Genomic DNA, 27,068 nt, shown 5'->3' on the forward strand with positions numbered 1-27,068 from the left:
CAAGACATCACCCATGAAGCTGCCAAGCCACTTATTTAAATATTCTGAGCCGCGTCTATACATGCTTGGCATACTCTCCATTTAGTCCTATGGACTCCAACAAGGTACAAGCTCTCCATAAGACTGCATGGACAGTGTACTGCGCCTGTGAGTGGTCGGTTCAAAAGCTTTTGTGTATCTGTGATTTTGTGGGTCATATCTCCCTGGATCAGGCATAGGTGAGTAAAAGACTTACAGGGAAGACTGGAGCTAACATACAGTACAATATATGTGTAAATGCACTAAAGGTTACACATTAAATTAACATTTGGGTGTAAGCTCTGCAGTTACACCTTAGGCTCCATAGACGCTAGGCTTTTTAAAATTGCAGGTGGAATCCCTTCAATTCCGCCCGTGATTTGAAAATGCACTGTCAAAGTGTGAAAACACGTGAACGCATTTTCATGTGCCATTCATTTAAATGGCACCTGAAAACGCAGGGCGATTTTGTCATGATCGCGGCACATTTTTCCACGTGGCAAACACAGAACGAACAATGCTCATAGAAGGTTCTGGAACCTTTTTTAGGCTTTGCGCGTCCCGCAACTTTTTAATTTTTTTTTCTGGTTCAGAAACACCATGACACAACCGCAAGCTACTTGCTTGTGATTGTGGAACAATCTCATTGACATCCATGGGCAAGTTTAACAGTTGGTGGCACCTGTCAAACTCTGCAAGCCAAGTAAATTTGCCATGCTAGTGAAACAGAGCATCACAGTCGCAGCATGTACTACCCCGCAGTACTACACCACCCAGTGGCAATGTTAGCTTTTATGTGGATGATCAGAGGGCAGTAAAAGCACAGGTCAACTGCCTGTTTTTACCGTCTATTTACCACCCATGTGAAATGGTCCTAAAACAATCATAACAATCATGTTGGATCAGATAAACAAAGAACAGTGCAAACAATAGGATTACAATTCCTACCTTTCCTTGATAAAAATGTTCTTCGTGTTAGTACGTTGTGGTGCCATTCACGTTCAATGGCACCAAAACGTACTAAGGTAACATACCTGTGATGAGTTACAAAAAAATGGGTCAAGTATGGTTTTGATCATGTCATTGGCAGCCCATTCAAAATGAATAAGCTGCCTTAACAAAATGCAATGCATGTTGTCAAAGCACGTTATTACATGCCTTACTAATAAGTTTTTCCCACTCTTTATGAAGCTAGCAGTGGCATGGTAACAAGCAAACAGTATGGAAACACAAAGAATTATGGTGAACATTAAAGTACACTAAGAGCCAAAAGGTCATATGTGCACCTGTACAGACTCAAATCACACTTCCTGTACCCCACAACTTTCCTTTGACTTGGAGCTCTGGCTATCCCCCCAACACAATCCAATTCAATAAAGACAATTCAAGTATTTGTAAATCCTACAATTATTTTTTCTTATTTGCTCCCTTTTGCCCTGTCCAAAACACCATTGAAAGTTTTTGTTAAATCAGTTTAACAGGTGCAAAAATACCTGTTGATTTTATCAGAAATCTGGTATTAAGCTGATAAGTTCCTGTGTTCTGTAAATAAGGAGAGGCTATGGAGAGGAGGAGGTGGAAAAGAAATGAAGACAGGTATGTCTTCTCTGTAATACATCAGAAATGAAGTGGGCAGGGATTTAGAGCTAAAAAGACACTGTGTTGTCATGTCAAAGAGAAAGGTAGGAGAACACTATATTTCTGGCAAATCAACAGTTAAAGCTGTATTAAACCCAAAACCAAAATGTAATACAATACCAATTTAGATGTGGTGGCTGTGTTAATTTACTTTTTTAGGATTTTTTGCCAATTTTTCTTATCTGGTGATCTTGCCAGTAACTCACCTCCTGTATTAGAGACTGGATAAAGGAGAACGGTGGCACCTTTGGACAGCAGGATTGCCAGCCTAGGGGGAGGGAGTGTTAGATGGACTAGCAGACTTAGATACACTTGCAAACACCACATCGAAGACATGGTAAGCTGCAACAGAAGAAAGCAGCCATGACTCTATGATCACCCACCTAATTTTGAATAGGCCCCCCTTTTGCCCCCAAAACAGCCCTGACCCACTGAGGCATGGACGCCACTAGACCACAAAGGTATGCTGTGATATCTGGCACCAATCTGTCAGTAGCACATCCTTTAAGGGCCAGTTCACACCACAAAAACACACTCTGGATGCACTCCAGATACGTTTTTGCTTACAGTTCTGGTGCCACACTCAGTTCCGGTGCAGTTTCTATGTTCCAGTACAGTTCTGTGTAGAAAAAATGCATTATGTTCTACTTTTTTTTCTGCACTAGAAACCGACTGGAACTGACTGCACTGGTGTGAACTAGAGCCATTGGAATACATGGAAAACACTGTGTATGCATTTTTGATGCGGAAAACGCACTGAATTGCATCTGGTGTGAACTAGCCCCAAGTCCTGTAACTTGCAAGGTGGGGCCTCCATGGATTGGACTTGTTTTTTCAGCACATTCCACAGATATTCAGTTGGATTGAGCTCTGGAGAATGTGGATCCCAAGTCAACACCTCAAATTTGTTGTTGTGTTTCTCAAATCATTCTTGAACTATTTTTGCAGTTTGATAAGGTGCATTATCCCGCAGAATAAAGATACTGCCATCAGGGAGTACCACTTCCATTAAGGAAAGTACTTAATCACCAACAATGTTTAGATAGGTGAATTATCAAGTAACATCCACGTGAATGGCAGGACCCAAGGTTTCCCAACAGAACATTGCCCAAAGTACCACACTGCCTCCACCAGCTTGCCTTGTACCAACTGTACATCCTAGTGCCATCTCTTCCCCAGGTAAGCGAAGTACATGCACCTGGCCACCCACATGATGTAAAAGAAAAAGTGATTCATCAGACCAGGCCATTTTCCATTGCTCCGTGGTCCAGTTCTGATGCTCACCTGCCCATCATAGGCACTCTTGGCTGGGGCCAGGGGCCAGCATGAGCACACTGACCACTCTGAGGCTACACAGCCCCATTCAAAAACAAACTGTGATGCCCATTTTTTCTGCTTTCAACAAATCAACTCAAGGCACAACAGGTTACTTGCTGTCTAATATATTACACCAATTTTCAGATGCTACGTAAGGGGATCATCAGAGTTATTCATAACCTGTCAGCGGTCATAAAGTTATGGCTGATCTGTGCATATACACAGATACACTGTAGCATATCAATCTACTTCCTCATGCAAAAAGACTAATTGGCCTTCAAATCATAATGATAATCACAAATAAAAGATTTAACTTACTTGAACGGCAATGGTATACAAAAGCTCTCCAAGAGAAGGTAACAAGCATTGTTTTAACTTGCTGTTCCTGAAATTGTCTCTAATCAGCTCAGTCAGTAAGGTGATTGCCTGCAGAGATATTAAATGCTTGCATAAATTAACAGAAAATAGCATCATTAAACTAATCTGCATGAAAAACAACATTACACTGTTCATAAAGTCAAGAATAAAACCTTATAACTGGAATGTTTACAAATGGCATTAAAAAAACATATAAAGCACAGGTAATTAGAGGCGGTCAAAGTAAATCTTGTACAAAATTAAATAAAAAAATACCAAAAGAATGTCAGATTGTTACAGATGTACAGCAATTAATTGCAAATAGCTAACTTGATTTGAGATACTGTAGCTTGTGGTATAATGAAAACATGATGGAAAAATCTCAATAGAACATTATAAATAAGGTTTCATAAAAGTCAAAGAGCTGGTTACATTTTTTTAAACCTCTTTATCTGGAAGTTTTTGATAACGCATATGGATCAAAACACCGATGAAAAAATAATGTTAAATGAAGCCTGTCCCGAGAGCAATATACAGTATGTCACTGTGGCTTTCTCCAAAAAATATTAGCTGCCTCATAATTTTCAGGAACACAAATTACATACCAAACAGTCTAATCCAGTTCGAAGATGCAAATTGTTATAGAAGGAAAAATGGCCAAATGATATTATATAAAGATGTTTTATATGATTGCTGTAATCAGCCTATGCTTTTGGAGGTTTTACTGTATCTCCTTCATCATGGCTTTAACTACATCCATTCTCGGACAATTGTGACATTTCTCTCATACATGTAAAAGTCAGCATTTTTTTTGATAGAAAATTACTTAGACCCCCCCCCCCCAAAACATTACTTATTTTTAAGCAGAAATCCTGGAGAATAAAATGATTGTTCTTGCAATCTTTTATGCCACACGATATTTTCACAGTGGTTTATCAAATACACATTTTCATGAAATAACACAATATACCGTAATACACAATTTTTTTGTAAAACATGAAGAGATGATGTTATGCCTAACATGCGACACTTGAAAATTGTGTACGCCCGTGGAACAGTGCCAAACTACGGTACCTAAAAATCTTCACAGGGGATGCTTTAAAAGCCTTTATAGGTTACCAGTTTAGAGTTACACAGGAGGTCTAGTCTTAGAATTACTGCACACGTTTTGACGTTTTTGACAACATGTGTGGTGCAATCACGTTTACATATACGTGCGAGACTTATGTGCACACTCAAATTTACACATGAGCATGGGGATGCATTCATTTTTTTTGTTTTTTTATTTACGCTGTTACCAGGTCCTCTTATTTGAGAGATCTGGGGTGTATTAGAGGGCTCTTCTTTGTACTCCAAAGCATCCGATCAAACGGAGATGGGTTTGATCAGATGTGTTCACAAGCCAGTAACAGCTTGTTTACATCAACCCAAAACCAGAAGTGACAAAATCTTCTTTGCTTCCAGTTTCTAACATCACACAGTGGGAGTAACATCTTTTGTCTGGGAAAGCTGATGCCGCTGGTTGCATCCTTAGCAGGTTCCCAGTACCGAGAACGGGAGAGCCCGGTAAAGGCAGTGGGGGCAGAGGAGTGGGGGAGGACCTCCTTCCTCCCCGTGTAAAAGTAATCCAGTGGTTCCATGGCTGCTTGGATTACTTTTACCTTGTAGGGAATTGCTGGGGCTAAAAAAAAAAAAAAATACCTTGATCACTGCTGCAGCTGCAGAGATGACCGCGATATCACCCTTCCAGTCCAAGGACATACAGGTAAGTCCTAAGGACAGGAAGTGATTAAATGACAAGGCGAATTATTAAGATGGCCATACACGGATCGAAATTCAGCCGGACCAGCAGGGAGCAACAGAATTTCCATCCATGTATGAATGCAGCTGTTTCACAAAAGTTGCTTTTGTGGATGGAAGATTCTGTTCATGTTTTTTGGCTGAATGAAAAAAACAATCCACCTATAGCCCACTTTAGTGTACAGTGCAAGATTTATAGCAGCTTGCATGTTAACCAAGAATTTACACCTTGATAAAAGGGGATATATTAAAACTCAGAAACACATTGGATAAGTCTACAACAGTCAAAAAAAACATCTTGAATAAGATCCATCTATTTGTCTTTTACTATACAAGACTTAACACCCTCTGTAAATTTTCTCAGTAAATATAATTCGAAACGGTGCTATTAACATAAAATTTCCACCACATGTCGGTAACTCATGAAATCCATACATACAAAGAAACCAAATTAATATGTGTAATAAAAAGGAATGACACAGAGACAAAGTTTTGAACTAACTGAAATTTATTTAATACTTCGTACAAAATCCTTCGTTGGTAATGACAGCTTCAAGACACATACTGTATGGAGAAACTAGCCTTATGCATTGCTTTGGTGTGATTTTGGCCCGTTCTTCCAATCTGGAAGGTTCCGTGGTCCTCCACTATGAATTCTGATCTTTCCATACATTTTCTATTGGATTCAAGTCAGGTGATTGGCTGGGCCATTTTAGCAACCTAATTTTCTTTCTTTGAAACCAATTGAGAGTTTCCTTGGTTTGGTGCTTGGGATCACTGTCTTGCTGAAATGTCCACCCTCGTTTCATCTTCATCATCCTGGTAGATGGCAGCAGATTTTTATCAATGATATGACGTTTACCAGTACTGTATGCTGTAGAACAGCCCCACACCATGCTGTACCCACCGCCAAACTTTACTGTTGGTATGGTGTTTTTGGGGTGAAGTGCAGTGCCATTTAACCTCCAAACATGGTGAGTATTATGGCATTCAAAGAGTACAATTTTGGTCTCATCTGACCAGATGAGCTTCAACATGTTTTTTCTTCAGCAATGGAGTTTTGTGTGGTGAACGTGCATACAGGCAATGGCAGCTGAGTGCACTACTTATTGATTTTTTTGAAACAATTGTACCTGCTACTTTCAGGTCTTTCTGAAGCTCTCCACAAGTGGTCCTTGGATCTTGGACAACTCTTCTGATAATTCTTTTAACTCTTGTCATAAATCTTTCAAGGAGCATCTGGTCGTGGCCAATTTATGGTGAAATGATGTTCTTTCAGCTTCTGGATTATGGCCTCAACAGTACTCACTTCAACATTCAGAAGTTTAGAAATCCTTCTGTAACCAATGCCATCAGTATGTTTTGCAATGATAAGGTTGAGAGAGCACTTTGCTTTTACACATCATGAGATGTGTGTGTGATACCTTGGTAATGGTACACCATTTTATATATATCAGTTGAGAATGAACCAGCTGATATTAATTTGCACTGACAAGGGGCAGGTTTTCTGTTTAATTAATGACAGATTTCAGCTGATGTCTTGGCTCTCCATGCCGTTTTGCACCTCCCTTTCTTCATGTGTTCAATACTTTTTCCCTATGTCATTCCATATTATTACATATAACTTAATTTCTTAACTTATTTGTTTTGGTTTTATTGTATGTATAGATTACACGGGTTGTTACCAACATGTGGTGAAAATGTCACATCAATAGCACCTTTAGAAATATATTTACCTAGAAAAATGGTGATATGTTCAATACTTATTTTATCCGCTGTATAAGGCCTTTTTGGGGCCATGCTGTCTTGTGCATGTGAGCACTCAGCAGCCATATGTCTTGTGATGGTTTCTGGTCTAAGCATGGATTATTTTCTCTTACCAGTAACTGTTTTCTGAGTCACTGACCTGAAACAGGCATCCGGCCTGTGAAATCAGAGAATCTTATCCACATACTTCAAGATCAGTAAGTATAAATGCAGAGTGTTAGCATTATAGCCAGACAGGGAGCATTTCCTGAAGAGGTCAGTAATGGCTACTGACATGTTTCCGTCAGTAAGGGCTCTTCTACACAGGTTTCACCCTCTGAACGACTTATGTTGGATCACTTTTCAGAGGATGTTGGACAGGCAATGAGAAGACTATGCTTTAACCCCTAAAAAAGCCATACCACCATGCTGCATCTGTGTGAATTGCAGCGTGGTGGATGGCTGCAGGGTGGTTGTAGCATGGCCCCATTCAGTTGAATGAGCCATGATTGGCAGATGGTACTGAATTCCAAACTCAATGAGGGCGTAATTTTTGTTGCACTGCAATGCAAAGCATAATAGTTGCTCCATGTTTAGACATCTGTCCATAGCCTTTGTAGCTTAAGGGGAACCGGTAAAAACACATATCAACTTCAAGCAGGACTTCACTCTCTCAGTCAACATTGAGTATTTTAAATCCTTATGCAGTTAGCATTAGTAAATACACTGCTCAAAAAAATTAAAGGAACACTTTTTAATCAGGAGTATAGCATTAAGTCAATTAAACTCCTGGGCTACTGATCTGGTCAGTTAAGTAGCAGAGGGGGTTGTTAATCAGCTTCAGCTGCTTTGGTGTTAATGAAATTAACAACAGGTGCACTAGATGGGCAACAATGAGATGACCCCCAAACAGGAATGGCTTTACAGGTGGAGGCCACTGACATTTTTTTCCCTACTCATCTTTTCTGTTGTTCACTAGTTTTGCATTTGGCTATGGTCAGTGTCACTGCTGGTAACATGAGGCGATACCTGGACCCTACTGAGGTTGCACAGGTAGTCCATCTCCTCTAGGATGGCACATCAATACATGTCATTGCCAGAAGGTTTGCTGTGTCTCCCAGGACAGTCTCAAGAGCATGGAGGAGATTCCAGGAGTCCGGCAGATATTCTAGGAGAGCTGGACAGGGCCATAGAAGCTTCTGACCCATTAGCAGGACTGATATCTGCCCCTTTGTGCAAAGAGGAACAGGATGAGCACTGCCAGAGCCCTACAAAATGACCTTCAGCAGGCCACTGGTGTGAATGTCTCTGACCAAACAATAAAAAACAGACTTCATGAGGGTGGCCTGAGGCCTGACATCCTCCAGTGGGCCCTGTGCTCACTGCCTGGCACCATAGAGCTTGATTGGCATTTGCCATTGAACACCAGAATTAGTATGTCCATCACTGGCACCCTGTGCTTTTCACAGATGAGAGCAGGTTCACCCTGAGCACATGTGACAGACGTGAAAGGGTCTGGAGAAATTGTGGAGAACGTTCTGCTGCCTGTAACATCATTCAGCATGACCGTTTTGATGGTGGGTCAGTGACGGTCTGGGAAGGCATATCCATGGAGGGATGCACAGGCCTCTACAGGCTAGACAATGGCACCCCGACTGCCATTAGGTTTCAGGATGAAATCCTTGGACCCATTGTCAGACCCTACGCTAGTGCAGTGAGTCCTGGGTTCCTCCTGCTGCCCAACAATGCCTGGCCTCATGTGGCAAAAGTATGCAGGCAGTTCCTGGAGGATAAAGGAATTGATATCATTGAATGACCCCCACACTTGCCTGACCTAAATCCAATAGAACACCTCTGGGATATCATGTTTCGGTCCATCCAACGCTGCCAGGTTGCACCTCAGACTGTTCAGGAGCTCAGTTATGCCCTGGTCCAGATCTGGGAAGAAATACCCCAGGACACCATCCGTCGTCTCATTAGCAGCATGCCCCGACGTTGTCAGGCATGCATACAAGCCTGTGGGGGCCATACTAACTACTGAGTACCATTTTGAGTTGCTGCAATTAAATTTCAGCAAAATGGACTAGCCTGCTGCATCATTTTTTCACATTGATTTTCGGGGTGTCTTTGAATTCAGTCCTCTGTAGGTTGATAATTTTCATTTCCATCAAATGATGGGGCATCCTTACGTTCCTAACACATTACCCAGTCCATATTAGTATAGATATCCAGCATGATATTTCTCCCCATTGAGACCTGATGTGTTTTCAAAGTGTTCCTTTAATTGTTTTGAGCAGTGCAGATAGGAAAGTATATTATATTTACTTGTTTTAACATTTAACATCCCAGGACTCTTCAGGAAGGGAGGAGGGGTTTTCACAGTTAAGTACACCCTCCTGCCTGCATGGCTGAACTAAGAGCAGAGGAATTCCAGGAAGTTAATACTACATTAATCATCTGACCTTATTCAAGATGACCACAGCCATGTTTTTCAAAGTGATTTCCCAGCAAAATAAAGCATGGAGACATGAATGGATGTGTGATTTTGGTTTGAGTATTAAAAATGAATGAAGAGGGCGCATGCGCGGCCGGCACGGGATGGACGCGCTTCAGACTCAGCTCCGTCCACCCGCCAGCAGAGAAGCGGCACACTACGGCCCCAGGGAAAACAAACGTAAACAATCACTTACTGGAAGGTCCCTGCAGTCCACTAGACATGCCCCGCAGGAAAAAAAGTCCGGGGCAACCAGGGAAACTTACAAACTTCTTCCCGGCCGTTGTGCCGGGAATCCAAGATGGCGGCCGCCATGCAGGCATACAGGGGGAAAGCAGAGGCCAGGAGGAGGACTACAGGTCCCAGCCTGTGGATCTCAGGCTGCAGCATCAGCTCTATCCAGGGGACCCTGGTGAGTTTTCACCCCCACTCTCACCCACGACCTGCAGCCCAGTTAAATCGAGGCCACGCTTAGATAGTGACCCTAATGACACCTACATTTTTCACCTCAGCCATCACATGCCACCTTGACCGGTATTGACGCTTTTCCAGCCTCTGACCAACCACTGACGGAAATCTGCATGAAGAACATGCTAACATCACTGCGCCAAACTTTGCATACCGATATATCGGCGCCACTAACCCAAATTACTACCCTGGTGCAAAAACAGGAACGCAGAATCCGTCATATTGAAAACAACATAGCAGACATAGTAGAAGCGCATAATGATTTGATTGATGCTCATACAGACCACGCATCAGATATCGAACAACTCAACCTAAAATTGGCCGACATGGAGGATTGTTCGCGCCGCAATAATATTAAATTTAGGGGGATCCCAGAAACGGTCTCCAATGACGCATTAGTGCCATATTTGCATCATTTCCTCAAACTTCTAATACCAACACTCTCTGAAGTAGAGGCCATAATCGATCGAGCCCACCGACTCCCCAAGCCTTCATTTCTAGCAGCATCCGTCCCTAGAGACGTGCTCGTTCGAATACACTTCTATCATATTAAAGAGAAAATTATGTTGGCGGCTAGAAATCCACCTCCACTTCCATCCTCACACGCGAATCTCCGTCTCTACGCCGATTTATCCAAGGCAACACTTTCCAATCGGAAAAAAATGATACCAATCACGAAAGCGCTCAGAAATCACAACATGGCCTATCAATGGGGATTCCCCACGAAATTAATAGTACGACACCAAGGCAGGGTCTATACTATTAAAAACCTGGAGGCCGGCTTGGACTTCCTTAAGGCCTGGAGTATTTTGCCTGCAGACCCACAGAAGAACAACCCTGGATCCGTCCAAAACATGGAAGCAACTTGAAGGGCTGCGCGGCCTACGCTGCGTTTACACTACTTAATTGTTTTCCCTGGTGGCGTTCTCTGACCACCCCTATCCCTGGCGATCGGCCTACACCCAAGGACTATCACTTTTACAGTTTTGTGTCGGTGTGACCCTCTCAGAGGTCACAACCGGTTTGACTCCCCCATTTTTGAAGTAGCATTCCTGGCTACATTGCTTACTTGCATTATGAGCAAGTGTTTTTTTAATGTTTTTGCTTCCCGTTACACCTGTTCTTTCCCCTGGCACCATCAAATATATATTCCTGGTACAAGACCTCAACCTCGTGACCCTGACTACCACCAACAAAACTTCCCACATATGTTTCTACTCAGAAAACCGGCCTACAAATGATTACCATCACTTCTCTTAATGTGCGAGGCCTCAATTCACCTTTCAAGAGATCGATGCTTTCAAAAGAAATTAGAAAGACTCAAACAGATCTAATCTTCATACAGGAATCCCACTTTACCACAGAAAAGACCCCTAAACTTTATCTGCACAGATTCTCACAGCTATTCTTGGCAACAAACACGAAAAAGAAAAACGGGGTAATTATTGCCGTTAATGACGCTCTCCCTTTCCAACCTACTTCCACTGTAATCGACCCACAAGGTCGATACATTATCTTGATATGCCAAATTAATGAGATCACTTACACTTTGGTGAACGTTTATGGTCCAAACAGCAAGCAAATAAGATTCTATCATAAACTCTACACCCTTATCTCCCGACACAAACAAGGCAGACTTATCGTTGGCGGAGACTTCAATGTTCTCAGCGATTCACTCTTAGATTCCTCTTCTAAAAAGAAATCCACTACTCTTGACCTCAACCGCTTCCTACACGACCATGATCTATATGACATCTGGAGATGTCAACATGGAACAGAAAGAGACTACACCTACTTTTCACCTCCACATCTCTCGTACTCTAGAATTGACATGTTTCTCACCGACAAATGGACGTTGCAACATGTCTTATCATCCAACATTGGCACTATAACATGGTCTGACCATGCACCGATCACCATATCCTTGGACGATAACCGACGATCAGCGATTCCACCTATCTGGAGACTGAATTCTACACTTTTGAATCATCCGGAAAACCAGAAATTTATTCTGGATGCCCATCACCTCTTTTTTGAAACCAACACCACCCCGGACATTTCTATTACTACACTTTGGTTAACATATAAAGCTTATATGAGAGGTATCCTCATTCAATTAAATTCTCGCCTTAAAAAACAACGATCCCAGCAAATTGATCGACTCTTAACTTCCATACGCCAGAACGCAGATTCTAATAAACAAAACCCGAACCCCACTACAACCGCGGCTTTAAACCGAGATAGGAATACACTACGCTCCATTCTATTACACGCTTATGATATGAACCTCCAAAAAACGAAATCTCAATTCTATGCGCTGGGTAACAAAACAAACTCTCTCCTTGCCAAAACCATTAAACAAAAACGGCTTAAAAACAAAATTGCGAAGGTTCAACACCCAATTTCAAGTGTTCCATTATCCAATCCACAAGATATTGCTAACGCATTTGCATGCTACTACCAATCTCTATATAATATTAAGGATGACGCAAACATGACCCAACCAACAAACAAGTCGATCGAACATTTCCTACGTCATACCAATCTCCCCCATCTTACGCCTTCCCAATTAGCCTCTATCTCTGTGCCAATTTCTCCCACAGAGATCGAGAACGCCATTAAGAAACTTAACATGAATAAATCACCGGGTAACGATGGCTTTACCAATGAATTTTATAAAACGTTCACGTCCAACCTCAAAACACACCTATCTGATCTCTATAATTATGTCGCTTCTAAAGGGGAATTTCCCCCTGACATGCTACAATCCATAATCTCCACTATCCCTAAACCGGGCAAAGACCCTCAATTAGTTCAGAACTATAGACCAATTTCACTGCTAAACACAGACCTAAAAATTTATGCCAAGATAATAGCTCAACGACTGCTCCCATACCTTCCCACGCTAATCCATTCTGACCAAGTAGGATTCATACCGGGTAGACAAGCTCCTGATGCGACTCGACGAATTATATCCCTATTACACCATCTTGAATCAAACAACCAACCCTCACTCCTCCTTTCACTAGACGCAGAAAAAGCATTTGACCGCATTCATTGGCAATTCATGACACTAACTCTCCAAAAATTCGGAATCACGAACTGGATGCTGTCAGCAATTTTATCCTTATACTCCAAAACCTCTACTAGAGTCCTCACCAATGGCACGCTCTCGCAACCATTCCAAATCTCTAACGGCACTAGACAAGGTTGCCCTCTTTCCCCCATAATCTTTGCTTTACTCATCGAACCACTAGCATCCAACCTTAGGAATGACCCCAATTTCTCGGGAATTAAATTTCTCAAACATGAATACAAAATCAGTCTTTTTGCAGACGACATTATATTAATGATTACAAACCCCTATAAATCGCTTATTTCAATACGCTCACACATACATGCCTATGCAGAAGTTTCATATTATAAACTTAACGAACCCAAGTCCTCTATCTGAAACCTTTACACGCCTGCTCCGACCCAAACCCTGCTTACAAAACAATTCCCATTTAAATGGGAACCACATAATATACCCTATCTGGGAATTAAACTAACGCCTAAAACCAACCAACTCTACGCAGCCAATTTTAAACCGCTACTTGACACAATTCCGCAGGAGATTAAGAGCTTACGTACAACCACTTTATCAATGTTAGGCAGAATAGCTACTATCAAAATGTGCATATTACCTAAAATATTGTATATCTTCTGTACACTACCTATTCCTATACCATCCTCCTTCTTCTCTACACTGCAAAAAACTCTAAATAAATTCCTATGGAACTCCAAACGGGCTAGATGCTCCACAAACCTACTGATCCGTCCTCCTTCCAGAGGAGGAGCCGGCCTCCCACATTTAAAATCCTATTACCAAGCGGTCTTATTGGACCAGCTCTTCTACTGGTGGCACCCTACCCATGACAAAACGTGGACAGTCATGGAAGCTTCCTTATACCCGTTAGGTGCCCTGTCAGATCTATTATTTACGCCACGTACAATGCAAGCTGGACCTCTACACACACACCCTTGTATCCGGGCCTCACTAATAGCTTGGCATGATTTCCTAACACATACTCATTCACACAAGTCTAACATACGAATACCTACCCCAATATCTTCTCTGCAGCTCCTATCCCCCCATTTGAACCTCACATCTTGGAGAGCGTTTGGCATACAATATATCCAAGATATCTACAACATTCATACACCAGATTCTTTCCAAACTCTTCAGAAGAAATTTCATCTTCCTGATACAGAACTATTTACTTTTATGAGAATATCCCATTTACTCCATAGAATAAACATGCCACTTGAAATTGACCTCCCTGCTACTGCGCACCATTTCTTCCACAAGACTATTTACCCAAAGAAAGGAATTCCTACCTTCTATACATTACTAACCGAAGCACTTTTTATTACCCATACATCTTCCTTGACTAACTGGGAGAAGACTCTGATCCTCCCAACGACTCCGCAATCTTGGCAAACAACCTTTATCATCACATACAAAGCCTCGAAATGTAGTTCCCACTGGGAATCATATTTGAAAATTCTCCACCAATGCTATTTAACACCTACCAAATTATCTTTATACTATCCACATCAACCACAAACCTGTTGGAGACATTGTGGCGAAAGTGGCTCGCTCTTTCATCTGCTCTGGTCATGCAAATCCCTCAAGTCATATTGGAATAAAGTGTTCCAAATAATCTCGTCGGTCTCAAGTTTACCAACATCCCCAAATCCAGCTTTAGCCCTCCTTCATTTAACCATAGAAAAATTTCCCGTACGTTCACGCATCATTATAATACACATCCTAGTAGCAGCAAAGACCAACATTACAAAATTATGGCGATCCACGTCACCTCCTCTACTATCCCGTCTAATTGCTGATCTCAATTTACAATGTGAGATGGAACGCAGAACGGCCCTCAGAAACTCTTCCTACCATAAATTCATACTAAACTGGTCTCGATGGTTAAAACACCCCAATTGCTCAATTACCTGATTACTAACCATAACTCTTATAGGATACTATAATTGTAGCTCATCGGTGCCCTCTTATCCCCCTCTCCTTCTTTCCTTTTTCCCTCTCTCTATCACTACCTAGTCCCTTATGTTTCACGGTTTGTTTTTTTAGTACGGTTCACAAACCAACGAGCATACCTCTCATGTAAACATGATTACGGAAAATCGAGCTCCCAACCGAACGTAGGAGGTCGGTTACATCTTTTTGTACTACATATGCTGATAATCTCCTATTGTGAACCTTGTACTCGACTCTTTCTATACAATGTTATGTTTGTCATGATATTTGGAAAATTTCAATAAAAATTATTTGAACATAAAAAAAAAAAAAAAAAAAATATAAAATGAATGAAAAAGCGTTTTTGGTTTGTAGTGCTCAGATGCAGCGTAGTTCCACTTTCAAGTTTTTACCACCCTCAAACAGCAAGCATAAACATAGACTTCAGGTTTTCTTTAACCGAGTATTAGGTGTGAGCAATACAATGTACATTTAAAGAGGTCTTTGCTCCACTGAGCAACCAAGCTTCTAAGCGCTCATTCTTGCATTAAAACATGCCTTAGTGTTCATTAACATGGATTTTCTACACATCTAGTAGAACTTTTGCCAGTGCAATGCATTGGAGGGGATGGACAAATTCTAAAGAAAACATTTTTTTCATGTTAATGCATTGCATAGCGCAACACATCTAGTAAGAGCAGGGTTTCAGGTAACAGATCAAGCATAGGTAAGCTTTATTTGTATGGGTCACTAGCAATAAGAATTGTTAAATCTCTGAGCAAACCCAATTACTGTGCGAGTGATGGCAAAAACGAATGTTACTAGGTTATAATCTCTCCAGGTCAAAGTTTTTTTATTCATAAGAATACAGAGATTCACAAAAAAATGCACTATGGCTAAAGATGCAACATATACTGTAGATTGTAGTAAGTATTCTTATCCGTTGATCTCCAGTTCCATTTAGAGGCCATAACATGGCATTTTCTTTATTCAATCTATTTTTAAAAAAGAAAATAACCTAGCAACATTTGTTTTTTTGCCCCACTCATACATAATGAATGTACAGTTGTGTTCAAAATAATAGCAGTCAGACATCACTAAGCTGATCAATCACTGTTTTTGGTAGAAATGATACTTCTACTAGCAAATAATTTACTAGCAGGAGTAGTAGAGTAAGGGCTCGTTCACACTTGGCAGTTTTACCAACGCTTGCCAAACGCCCCTATAGCTGTTGGCAAGCATTGGTCTGGCGTTTGCGGAGCGTTTTTTAACGCTCCGCAAACGCCGCATGCGCGGTTGCTAGGCGTTTGCTGAGCGTTAAAAACACCCCACAAACGCCTATAATGCAGTTTGAATGGTGTTACAGCTCCGCAAACGCCCCGCAACTGCGTCGCAACCGCACCGCAAACACCGGCCGGGCATTTGCGGAGCGGCACCATAGACTAGAATAGGAGGCTTCAATGCCTCCTGACTCAACCAGAGGTGTCCGTTTTGCCGCGATGTGACGCAAAAGCTCCCGTTAGAACAGCACCATGTGCTGTAATGTGCAGAATTGGCAGAGGCGTTTGGGAAGCGGTAAAAACGCTTCCCAAACGCCTCTCTGCCGCCTGCACACAACGCTAGTGTGAACGTAGCCTTATAGAAATCCAACAGACCCAACAGTCATGACAAGCATGCTTCTGATTCTGTGTAATTCAATCACTAATTGAAAGGGACTTGTTCAAAATAATAGCAGTGTGGAGTTCTATTAGTGAGGTCATTCATTCTTTGAAAAACAGGTGGCAATTATTGCCCTTATTTAAGGAAGGAAGGCAGCAAATGTTGTACATGCTGGTTACAGTGAATTTCTCTCTGAGGAAAATGGGTCTTTCCAGACATTGTTCAGAAAAACAGCGTACCTTGATTAAAAAATTGATTGGAGAGGGGAAAACATATAAAGAAGTGCAGAAAATGATAGGCTGCTCAGCTAAAATTATCGCAAATGCTTTAAAATTGCAACCAAAACCTGAAAAACATGGAAGAAAGCGAAAAACTACCATTCGAATGGATAGAAGAATAGCCAAAATGGCAAGGACTCAACCAACAATCAGCTCCAGGAAGATCAAAGAAGGTCTAAAGTTACCTGTGAGTACTGTTACAATTAGTAGACGCCTATGTGAAGCCCAGCTATCTGCAAGAAGCCCTCGCAAAGTCCCACTGTTGAAAAAAAGACATGTGCTGAAGAGGTTACAATTTGCTGAAGAGCACATTGACTGGCCTAAAGAGAAATGGCGCAACAATTTGTGGACTGATGAAAGTAAGATTGTTCTTTTTTGGGTCTAGTGACCGGAGACAGTTTGTCAGACGACCCCCAAACACTGAATTCAAGCCACAGTACACTGTGAAGACAGTGAAGCATGGTTGTGCAAGCATCATGATATGGGGATGTTTCTCATACTACGGTGTTGGGCCTATTTATCGCATACCAAGGATCATGGATCAGTTTGAATACATCAGAATACTTGAAGAGGTCATGCTGCCTTATGCTGAAGAGGAAATTTTGCTTGAAATGGGTGTTCCAACAAGACAACGATCCCAAACACACCAGTAAACGTGCAACATCTTGGTTCCAGACCAACAAGATTGACGTTATGGAGTGGCCAGCCCAATCCTCGGATCTTAATCCAATAGAAAACTTGTGGGGTGACATCAAAAATGCAGTTTCTGAGGCAAAACCAAGAAATAGAGAAGAACTGTGGAATGTAGTCCAATCATCCTGGGCTGGAATACCTGTTCACAGGTGCCAGAAGTTGGTTGACTCCATGCAACACAGATGTACAGCAGTTCTCAGAAACAGTGCTTATACAACTAAATATTAATTAAGTGATTCAAAAGAAAGCAAAATCTTCAAACATTTTTCAGTTTATATAGTGAATGTTTGAGTTTGTAAAGAAGAATACAAACACTGCTATTTTTTGAACAGTCTAATATTCACTTTTCTTCAATTTTTTTTAGAGGAACAACACGAATTTGATATATATTTCTCCGTGTTTTGATTTGGAATAGAATGTGTAGTGTTCCCAATGCATTTGTGTGTATGGAAATAAAAGCTATTAGAAGGATTTTGAGCTTTATTCACTTTTTTCAACACACTGCTATTATTTTGAACACAACTGTAAATGCATTTTCTTAGGATGCAGCTCAGCAATATTTTTTATAAAAACACCCTTTAGGGCATAGACTGTGCTATCCATTTCTAGGGTTTGACCATGTATATATTTCAGGTGCATATTTGACCGAAGTGCAAATACAAATATACATGTTTAAACCAGGTGATGAGAAAGCTAGCCCTGGCATTTGTATTTCTATGCCAGTATTATCTAAAACACACTGTGGGCTCAACAACAAGTATAAACTTTTTGTAAATGTAATGAATACAAATCATGGATTTGGATGGTACTGCCAACTCTCTTGTGTTGTGAACAGCAGCTGCTGCATTTACCTCCCAACATGAGATCACAGCTAATCCCTTATTACCAAAAACATCCCCCTCATATTAATCACGGCAAAGCGTTATGTAATTTGCACTTTAATTTCTGCAACAACACAATGAGCAAACTTGAAATTTGTCAAAAGCCAATGAAAGGAGGTAAAAGGTATGGGAAAAAAAATAAAAATGGTAGAAATAAATAAGACCTGAACTTCGGTGACTCACAGAAGTTAACAAATCAGCCTGATATTCAAATAGAAATACACGTGGATAATGTAAGATGTAGCACAATAGTCTATGGATTCAGCAATAATTCAGCTGCATTTTCTAAAAGCTCACCAAAAGTCCTGCATGCTGTATCTTTGGTGTGCTTTTACAAAACACAGCAAAAATATGCAACCTAATAGAAGGCAATATGACTGCAGGCTAAAATGCACAGAAAGCACACATCCACCCACACTGTGGCCAAACCACAGCACACTAGTGTGAACCCCGCCTAAGTATACTACTAGTCCATCTAATACAACCCTCTCCAGACAGTGCTGCAGTCCAAAGGTGACTCCTTTGCTCCTACATAGATGAGGAGCCACCCTAGGCACCATGGGAAAATGAAGGAAAAAGGTCTAAGAGAAAAACGAATCCAGCCACCACATGTAAGGACTGGTATAAAGCAATATATCACATTTTTGTTTTTGGGTTTAAAATGGTGGTAAAAGGTATAAGATATTTTACCTTAACGCATTCTCTACATTAATATAAAAGCCTTCTATGAGCAGGAGATAAATCTCTCTATCACAGCATGTGAGAAGAGAGCAGGAGGTATGGCCAGGCCATGCTTTGTGTGTCAATAGACACACAGAGCACAGCTCAGGATCAGGCCTGCATGAGTGGCCCCACAGCAAGCAGCTTGCTTTTGGGGACACTCGACAAGGGGGTGGAGCTGGGAGCGCCAGCAGTGGATCCCCAAAGAGGAGGAACCATTGCACAGAGCAGATATATATATATATATATATATATATATATATATATATATACACACACACACACATACACATACATACACACAGTGAAGGAAATATTTTATCCCCTGCTGAACCCCTGCTGATTTTGAATGTTTGCCCACTCACAGAGAAATGATCAGTCTAAAAATCGAATAGTAGGTGTTTTGTAACACTGAGATACAGAATAGCAACATACAAATTCAAAAGAAATGTATGTAACAAATTATGCACTGATTTGCATGTTCATGAGGGAAATAACTATTTGATCCCCTATCATTCTGCAGGATTTCTGGCTACCAGGTTTCTTTCATACAGGTAACAAGCTGAGATTAGAAGCAGTCTCTTAAAGGGAATGCTGCTAATCTCATTTTGTTACCTGTATAAAAGACACCTGTCCACAGGAGCAATCAAACAATCAGATTCCAAACTCTCCACCATGGCAAAGACCAAAGAACTGTCCAAGGATGTCAGGGACAAGATTGTAGACCTACACAAGGCTGGACTGGGCTACCAAACTATCGCCAAGCAGCTTAGCAAGAAGGTGACAACAGTTGGTGCAATCATTCGCAAAAGAAAGAAACACAAAACAACCGTCAGTCTCCCTAGGTCTGGTGCACCATGCAAGATCTCACCTCGTGGAGTGTCAATGATCATGAGAACAGTGAGGAATCATCCCAGAACTGCACATGAGGATCTTGTCAATGATCTCCAGGCAGCTGGGACCACAGTCACCAAGAAAACTATTGGTAACACACTACGCCGACAAAGATTGAAATCCTGCAGTGCCCGCAAGGTTCCTCTGCTCAAGAAAGCACATGTGCTGGCCCGTCTGAAGTTTGCCACTGAACATCTGAATGTTGCAGAGGAGGACTGGTTGAAAGTGTTGTGGTCAGATGAGACCAAAATCGAGCTCTTTGACATCAACTCAACTCGCCGTGTTTGGAGGAGGAGGAATGCTGCCTATGACCCCAAGAACACCATCCCAACTGTCAAACATGGTGGTGGAAACATTCTGCTTTGGGGGTGTTTTTCTGCTAAGGGGACAGGACAACTGCACCACATCAAAGGACAATGGACGGGGAAATGTACCATCAAATCTAGGGTGAGAATCTTCTTCCCTCAGCCAGGGCATTGAAAATGGGTCGTGGATGGGTGTTCCAGCACGACAATGACCCAAAACACACAGCCAAGGCAACAAAGGAGTGGCTCAAGAAGAAACACATTAAGGTCCTGGAGTGGCCTAGCCAGTCTCCAGACCTTAACCCGACTGAAAATCTGTGGAGGGAGCTGAAAGTTCGAGTTGCCAAGCATCAGCCACTAAACCTTACTGACTTGGAGAGGATCTGCCAAGAGGAGTGGGCCAAAATCCCTCCTGGAATGTGTGCAAACCTGGTGGCCAACTACAGGAAACGTCTGACCTCTGTGATTGCCAACAAGGGACTTACCACCAAGTACTAAATCATGTTTTGTGAACGGGATCAAATACTTATTTCCCTCATGAACATGCAAATAAGTGCATAATTTGTTAGACATGCATTTCTTTAGCATTTTTTGTTGCTATTCTGTCTCTCAGTGTTACAATACACCTACCATTCAATTTTTAGACTGATCATTTCTTCACTTTACAATAACAATCACTTTAATACTGCTTTAACAAACTTTCCAGGATGGCCTGAACTGACCCTTAAGATATAGTCCAAAAGTTATTGTCAAGCAACATAAAAACTAAAAGCAATGACCTAACTGGATTATATTCACAACCTATGGGTGAATCTGTAAGTCTAAGATTGTGACCAGTATATGGTGAAAAGCTGCCCTAAGTGTATGAAAACAAGTATCTAGTTATAAAAATGTTTCTACAATTTCATCTGAATATTTATTGTTGCAAGATCAGGTAAGCAGGAAATATCATGCAATATTCAAGGCTTTGGCATCTGAGTAAATATTACTAAATATTTAAAAAGTCTCCTGAGAAATGTTTTATAACCCTGTATCCATGTGCAGCAATTGTTAAAATATTCAGCCAGTTGAGGTAGATTTGATGGGTTTTATTGAAAGTACAGAACAGCGTACCTCTGTGGGTCCAGCAGGATTTGGGAGAATCCCAATATGCCTGTGGCATACTTTATTCATGCCATTTTGGAACACAACTAAAAGTGGCAAGACAACACTGCAGCACAGTTGTTCATAATGAATATGCAATGCACCTTCCATTTATTGTGTTCTTCCATCACATGAACAAATACCTAAAGAGAGCTCATTTTAAACACACACAGGTGGTTGATATACATTCCTCTTAACAGCTATCCTAAAATCTGCAGCTTACACATGAAAAAAACAGCTAAAACCTCTCTAACCTGCCTTCGTTTTTATCATGTATAAAAGGCAGATGGAAGAAAAGAGAATGTTTTCAGAACAGCAATTTGGGTATTCCAAACTGCAATGCAAAATGAGATCTGCAAGCTCACAAGTTACTACTGCCAAAATTGTCAGTTTTGCTCTTTATTGTTTTATAAATTATGCACAGAGGGGCAGATGAAGGAGTTGGCATTCATAATGGAAATAGGTTAGATTGCAGGGCCTATACTTGCCCTCTATGAATATTGTGGTACTGGCGAATTTTGTACTGAACACAAAATTAACTGTAAGACATAGCCAAAACTTAAAGTGATTGTACAGTCTAGGTTTAATTAAAATAATAAACATGTTATACTTACCTGCTCTATGCACAGAGCAGCCCCAAACTTCTGGTTCTGGGGCCCCTGCAAGTGCTACTGGCTCCTGCTTTTGTCTGTGTACCCCCATAGCTAGCCACTTGCTATGGAGGCACACATGCGTGCTCACTCCTGAGCTGTGTGTGTCTGTGAAGCCACACATTGTGGCTCAGCCCTGCCACAATCCCTCCTCACAGCATTTGATTAACAGCAGCAAAAGCCAATGGCTCCTGCTGCTGCCAAAATCCCTGTGAGAAGAGGAAGAGAGGGGAGAGAAGACTGCAGACGGGCACAGCACAGGAAATGCACTAAGGTAAAGCACAGGAGAAGCCTTTAAATTCACTTTAAAGCTGAACTCCAGATATTTTCCTTGTTGCACACTTCCATTGGTCCAGATGGACCTATATAAGTATGCATTTCTCATACTGGAGGGACCACTGGGGAAGTTGACAATCACCCTGGTAGTTGGTGCTACTACAGTGATATCCACAATCTTCTGGGTCCTTTGCCAAGCAGTACTGCACACTGAATGCTGAGGGTAACTCACTCTACACTGCCACCATTCACAGAAAGCCTTGTATTTTTTTTCAAGGAATACAAGGTGTTATGTGATTGGAGAGGAAGGTGGTGACTTCACAAGCTACACCTTGTCCATACAGAAAATGCCTTTAATTAAAAAAAAAACAAAAAACAAAAAGGCGTCTTGTGAATAAGGGAACTACCAAGCAAGCCCAGAAAATTAGAAAAGGATGGCTGCACACCACAGCAGGATACTTTCCAGCAGCAAAAAGGTTACTCCAACAAAGTGCTTAGTCATAATGGTTATGATTAAGCACTTTGTTGAGTGAAATGTGTCAAAATCTCCTGTATCTTTTGCTACATGTCTTGCCGACACTATTTGGAATACACTTTTTGCTACTGGAAAGTGTTCCAATGTGGTGTGTGGCCATTTTCTTCTTTCTTTTCACTGTCTGTGGTAGCGAGCCAGACAGTCACCTACATGTGAGGACTGTAAAAGGGGTTTTCTGTTATTTACCTGGAGAGATGCTTTTCTTTATTTTAAGCTCAGAAGATTGTCGGCTTCCCCAACAGTTTGAAGTATGCCTACTTAGATTTCCAAGCTGCATCAACTTAAGTACACAACAAGGCTTCATGCTTACCTGACCTCAAGAATGCTCGTTTTACAGGCATATGACATTTTCTTTTTCTGCCTCTAAACACCCCTCCATGTTAGCCTATGTGTCAATGCACACTACAGCCATCTCCAGGAGTTTGGAGGCAGGGGCATTTAGAAGTAGAAAAAATAAATCCTTAACTTGTGCCTTCAAGAGAGAAGTGTTTTGGCAAAAAAAAAGCCAAAACGTAGGTAAACTCATTCTAAACATGCCTAAGCACTAGCGTAATTTCATTCTGATGACCAAAATGAATCATTATTCTCACCACATAAATAAATAAATGACCAAGCACTTGACACACCTAAACACACCTAAATGCGTTTGGAAAAACATGGCTTAGGCACATTTTTTGCAGGTGCTTTTCTCCTGGCAGGGAAAAAGCAGTTACAAAAGCCCCAGTGTGCATGAATCCTTAACATCATACCCGGCGTTCAGCTTTAAACAGAAAGAGTTTGCTGAGGTTAAGTTTAGGACATTTTAAGAAATCTTGTCCCTGTCAAATGAGTCAAGAAGGGTAGCAATGCAATAATAGTGAATGACTGGGATGCTTCATATGCTGTAGGTCTGTAAAATTGCATTGCATATATGCAACACTGTCTTATTCACAAAAGGATCTGTAATTTTGTCTGTCCAGTCTTGAGGTTTACACAGCCCTGCCAGACAGCAAAGTCAGGTTGTTGACCTCAGTTTTCTCTCCTGAAGTTAGGCAATAAATCTTGGTCACCTCCCTGCCCAGCCTGTGACTTGACAACAAAGAAGCAATAGTGACTGTTTGATATATATGACAATATGTATCTGTTGATTCTTACAATAGAACTAAAGGCCAGACTTTTGTTTTTCATTTTGGATAGAGTTATAACCCCTGTCTCATTGGGGAAATGCCCCATCACTTCCTGTCCCATAGCCAAAACAGGAAGGAAAGGAAATCTGAAGGAAAGGAAAGTGAAGGGAATCCCTTGTTGACACCAGACTCAAAAAAAACTAGTGTCCCCACTGGAAGATTCACCTTCTACTCCTGTTTTGGTGAAATCACAAACAATGGGAAAAAATACAAAAAGAGAGGGTACATCTCCCTAATGGGGGAACAGACAACAGACCGCAATAAAAACCTGACAGGTGTTCTAAAACCTCTTCACTCTACCCAAAACCAAAAAATAGTTTGCCTTTAGCTATACTTTAATTCCTTCACACTGGGCAGAGCATCTATGGGTACACAATTCATAAACATGATTCTTGAAAAATTGCATTATACAAAATAATTAAATGGCTATTTCAACCCAAAGTGATATTCCAGTTGACAAGAGGTGGAATAGGTCACCCACCGATTGCTTAGAATTTTTTGCGAACTTCACGAAAGAGATATCCCTACCATAACTCTTGGTCTATGCTCCCATTCATTATGGGATTTTGGGTCTTCTCACCCACTTTTGGGTGTTGCTGCTTTTGCAGTCACCATAAGATGAACATTCCAATGGGAGGTTTTATTGTTTTTGATAGTGTGGGGAAGGAACACGGCTTTTACTGTTGTTTGGGTCTCCACTGGTCAGATTTCCTCACATTGTCACAAGAAGAGGAAGCAAGGAAAGATCTCAAACAAGGAGAACATTTTTTTAGGCAGATTAAGGGATCCCTAATGGACTAAGAAACCCCAGCCAGCTTTTTATGCTGTCTGTATCCTAATTTAAGATGTTCCCTCACTATCTGTATGATGATTTGTCATCAGAACAGGTAGTGAAGAAAAATATTCCAAATGAAGTACCAGGGATAGCAACAGAAACCAGACAGTTCTTCTAATTCTTCACCTTTCTATCCAAAACATAACGCACACTTTCACACACTTAACTCTCTAGAATGTACCAAAAATGGATCTGCTTTGGCTGCATTGAATTTTTAACCTACAGTAGGGTATTGTAATCCTGCACACAGAAGACTTAAATACATAGCTGCTGTTTTATCCTTTCAGCTTTACCCTACCAAAGCATTTAATTATTAAGTACTGTGCAGAAACAGATTCAATGCACGTGACTTAAGTCTATAAAGCATGACCTTCTGAAATCAATATCTCCCTCCCCTTCGATGTATTGAGCAGATAATCTACTGAAAGGTCAAAACTTCTAACAAAAATTAAGTTGTCCTTGAGCTATATTCAGAAAGCAGGTTAAGTGGACAGTGCTTCACATGACTGACAATACAAATTACTTTCATATAACAGACATTATAAAAAAATGCATTTCCAAATCAATAAAACAATGCATATACTTAACATTAACAGCAAGCTGAACAAGAGTTTTCCACCTCAGCCGCCTATCTGTTGTATGGTTTCAGCAAAATCAAGAATTAAAGTGGGTTATTTGTTTGTTTTTTTAACTCTACCATTTTTTAATAATGTCATTTGTATGTTAGCTTTCCTATCAAACACCCACCATACTTAACCTGTGTTTGGCTGTCAGGTATCTTAACCTGTGATCTGCTATAGCTGCTTGGACAGTCCTGGGTAATGTGAATAGTACCAGAGGTAATACCTAACTAATGGGTGATAGTTTACAATATTTGACACTTTTAAAATAGAGAGTACCTTTGCTATTCAAACACGCTCAAAAAACCCAGAATCTACCTATAAATGTTGTAGTATCTGGAGTTTTCCACTACAGCAGCCTACCTGTTGTACGCCTTCAGCAAAATCAAAAACTAAAGTGGGTTATTTTATTTTTTTTAACTCTCTGCCATTTTTAAAAATATCATTTGTATGGGTGCTCTCCCATCAACCCTTCACCATACTTGGTAACCAATGATTGGCTGTCAGGCATCTCACCCATGGTTGACTTTCATTACATTCTGTGATCTGCTATAGCTGCTTGGACAGTCCTGGTTAACATGAATGATAGGGTAACAGAGATGATATCTAACCAATGAGTAATAATTTATAATACCAGGCCTACTGACACTTTTAAAATAGAGAGTACCTTTGCTCTTCAAACATGCTCAAATAACCCAGAATCTACCCATACATTTTCTAGTATCTGGTTCTCAGAAGGAGACATGTTGTTGAACTGGTATAGCTATAGCAATTGTGTATAGGTCTGGGAATTCTGGTTTCCTCCCACACTCCAAAAACATGCTGGTAAGTTAATTGGCTCCTGTCTAAATTGGCCCTAGTATGTGCTTGTATGCATGTGAGGTAGTGACCTTAAACTGGCCAAAGATGAGTAGAAAATTGTCCAAAATTTTATTTGAAACGCCCAATCGTTCAACTTTCTAAATGTTAGTTGGTTCATATCAATTCTCGATATGCAAAGATTTATGACAAAAAAAATACAAAAACAGTCATGTTGGAATTTTTAATATGAGAACAATCTTCTAAACGCGAGTAGTGGAACCGCACGAGAATAACAAGATAAGTTGTAGTGCGCATGAGCACGAGCATTTATTCTGTAATCAATCAACAAAAATGTACCTTTTATGTTGTGCATGAATGACGATATGTTGACAAGCGGGGAGAAAAATTTGTATCAATGATGGCATTATCACACATTCGTTCAACAGATCTTTATCAAATGCAAACATATTTTCATACGATTTTCTACTCATCTATGACCAGCTTCAGATTGTAAGCTCCTTGAGGGCAGGGACTGTTGAGAATGTACAAAATGTAAAGCACTGTGTACATTCTTGGCATATCATATAGGTATGGTACCTATCAACATTGTAATTTTGGTAATATTTTGGTAACATTACTTACTATAGCAACACAGGACAACTTTAAAGCAGAAGCATAGAACAGAGGCTGGTTCTTCTTGCATTTTTTAGCATGCATATTAGAACCCCCATAAGTAATGGTGTTCCAAAAC

General features: G+C 40.9%; 1 protein-coding gene across 2 annotated transcripts in view; it reads right to left on the reverse strand.

Annotated features, from left to right (window-relative positions):
- The window catches only part of ULK4 (unc-51 like kinase 4), an 898,798-nt gene that overhangs the window by 688,836 nt on the left and 182,894 nt on the right, over positions 1-27,068 (reverse strand). For both annotated transcript variants that reach the window (XM_089672503.1, XM_089672504.1), the window contains exon 18: positions 3,292-3,399. In XM_089672503.1, coding sequence (XP_089528629.1) covers positions 3,292-3,399 — 108 coding nt within the window. The remainder of the gene's footprint in view (positions 1-3,291; positions 3,400-27,068) is intronic.

This window comes from Staurois parvus, unplaced genomic scaffold (genome assembly GCF_062004578.1).
Source record: "Staurois parvus isolate SC_StPar_1 unplaced genomic scaffold, SC_StPar_1.0 ptg000130l, whole genome shotgun sequence".
Taxonomy (NCBI): Eukaryota; Metazoa; Chordata; class Amphibia; order Anura; family Ranidae; genus Staurois; species Staurois parvus.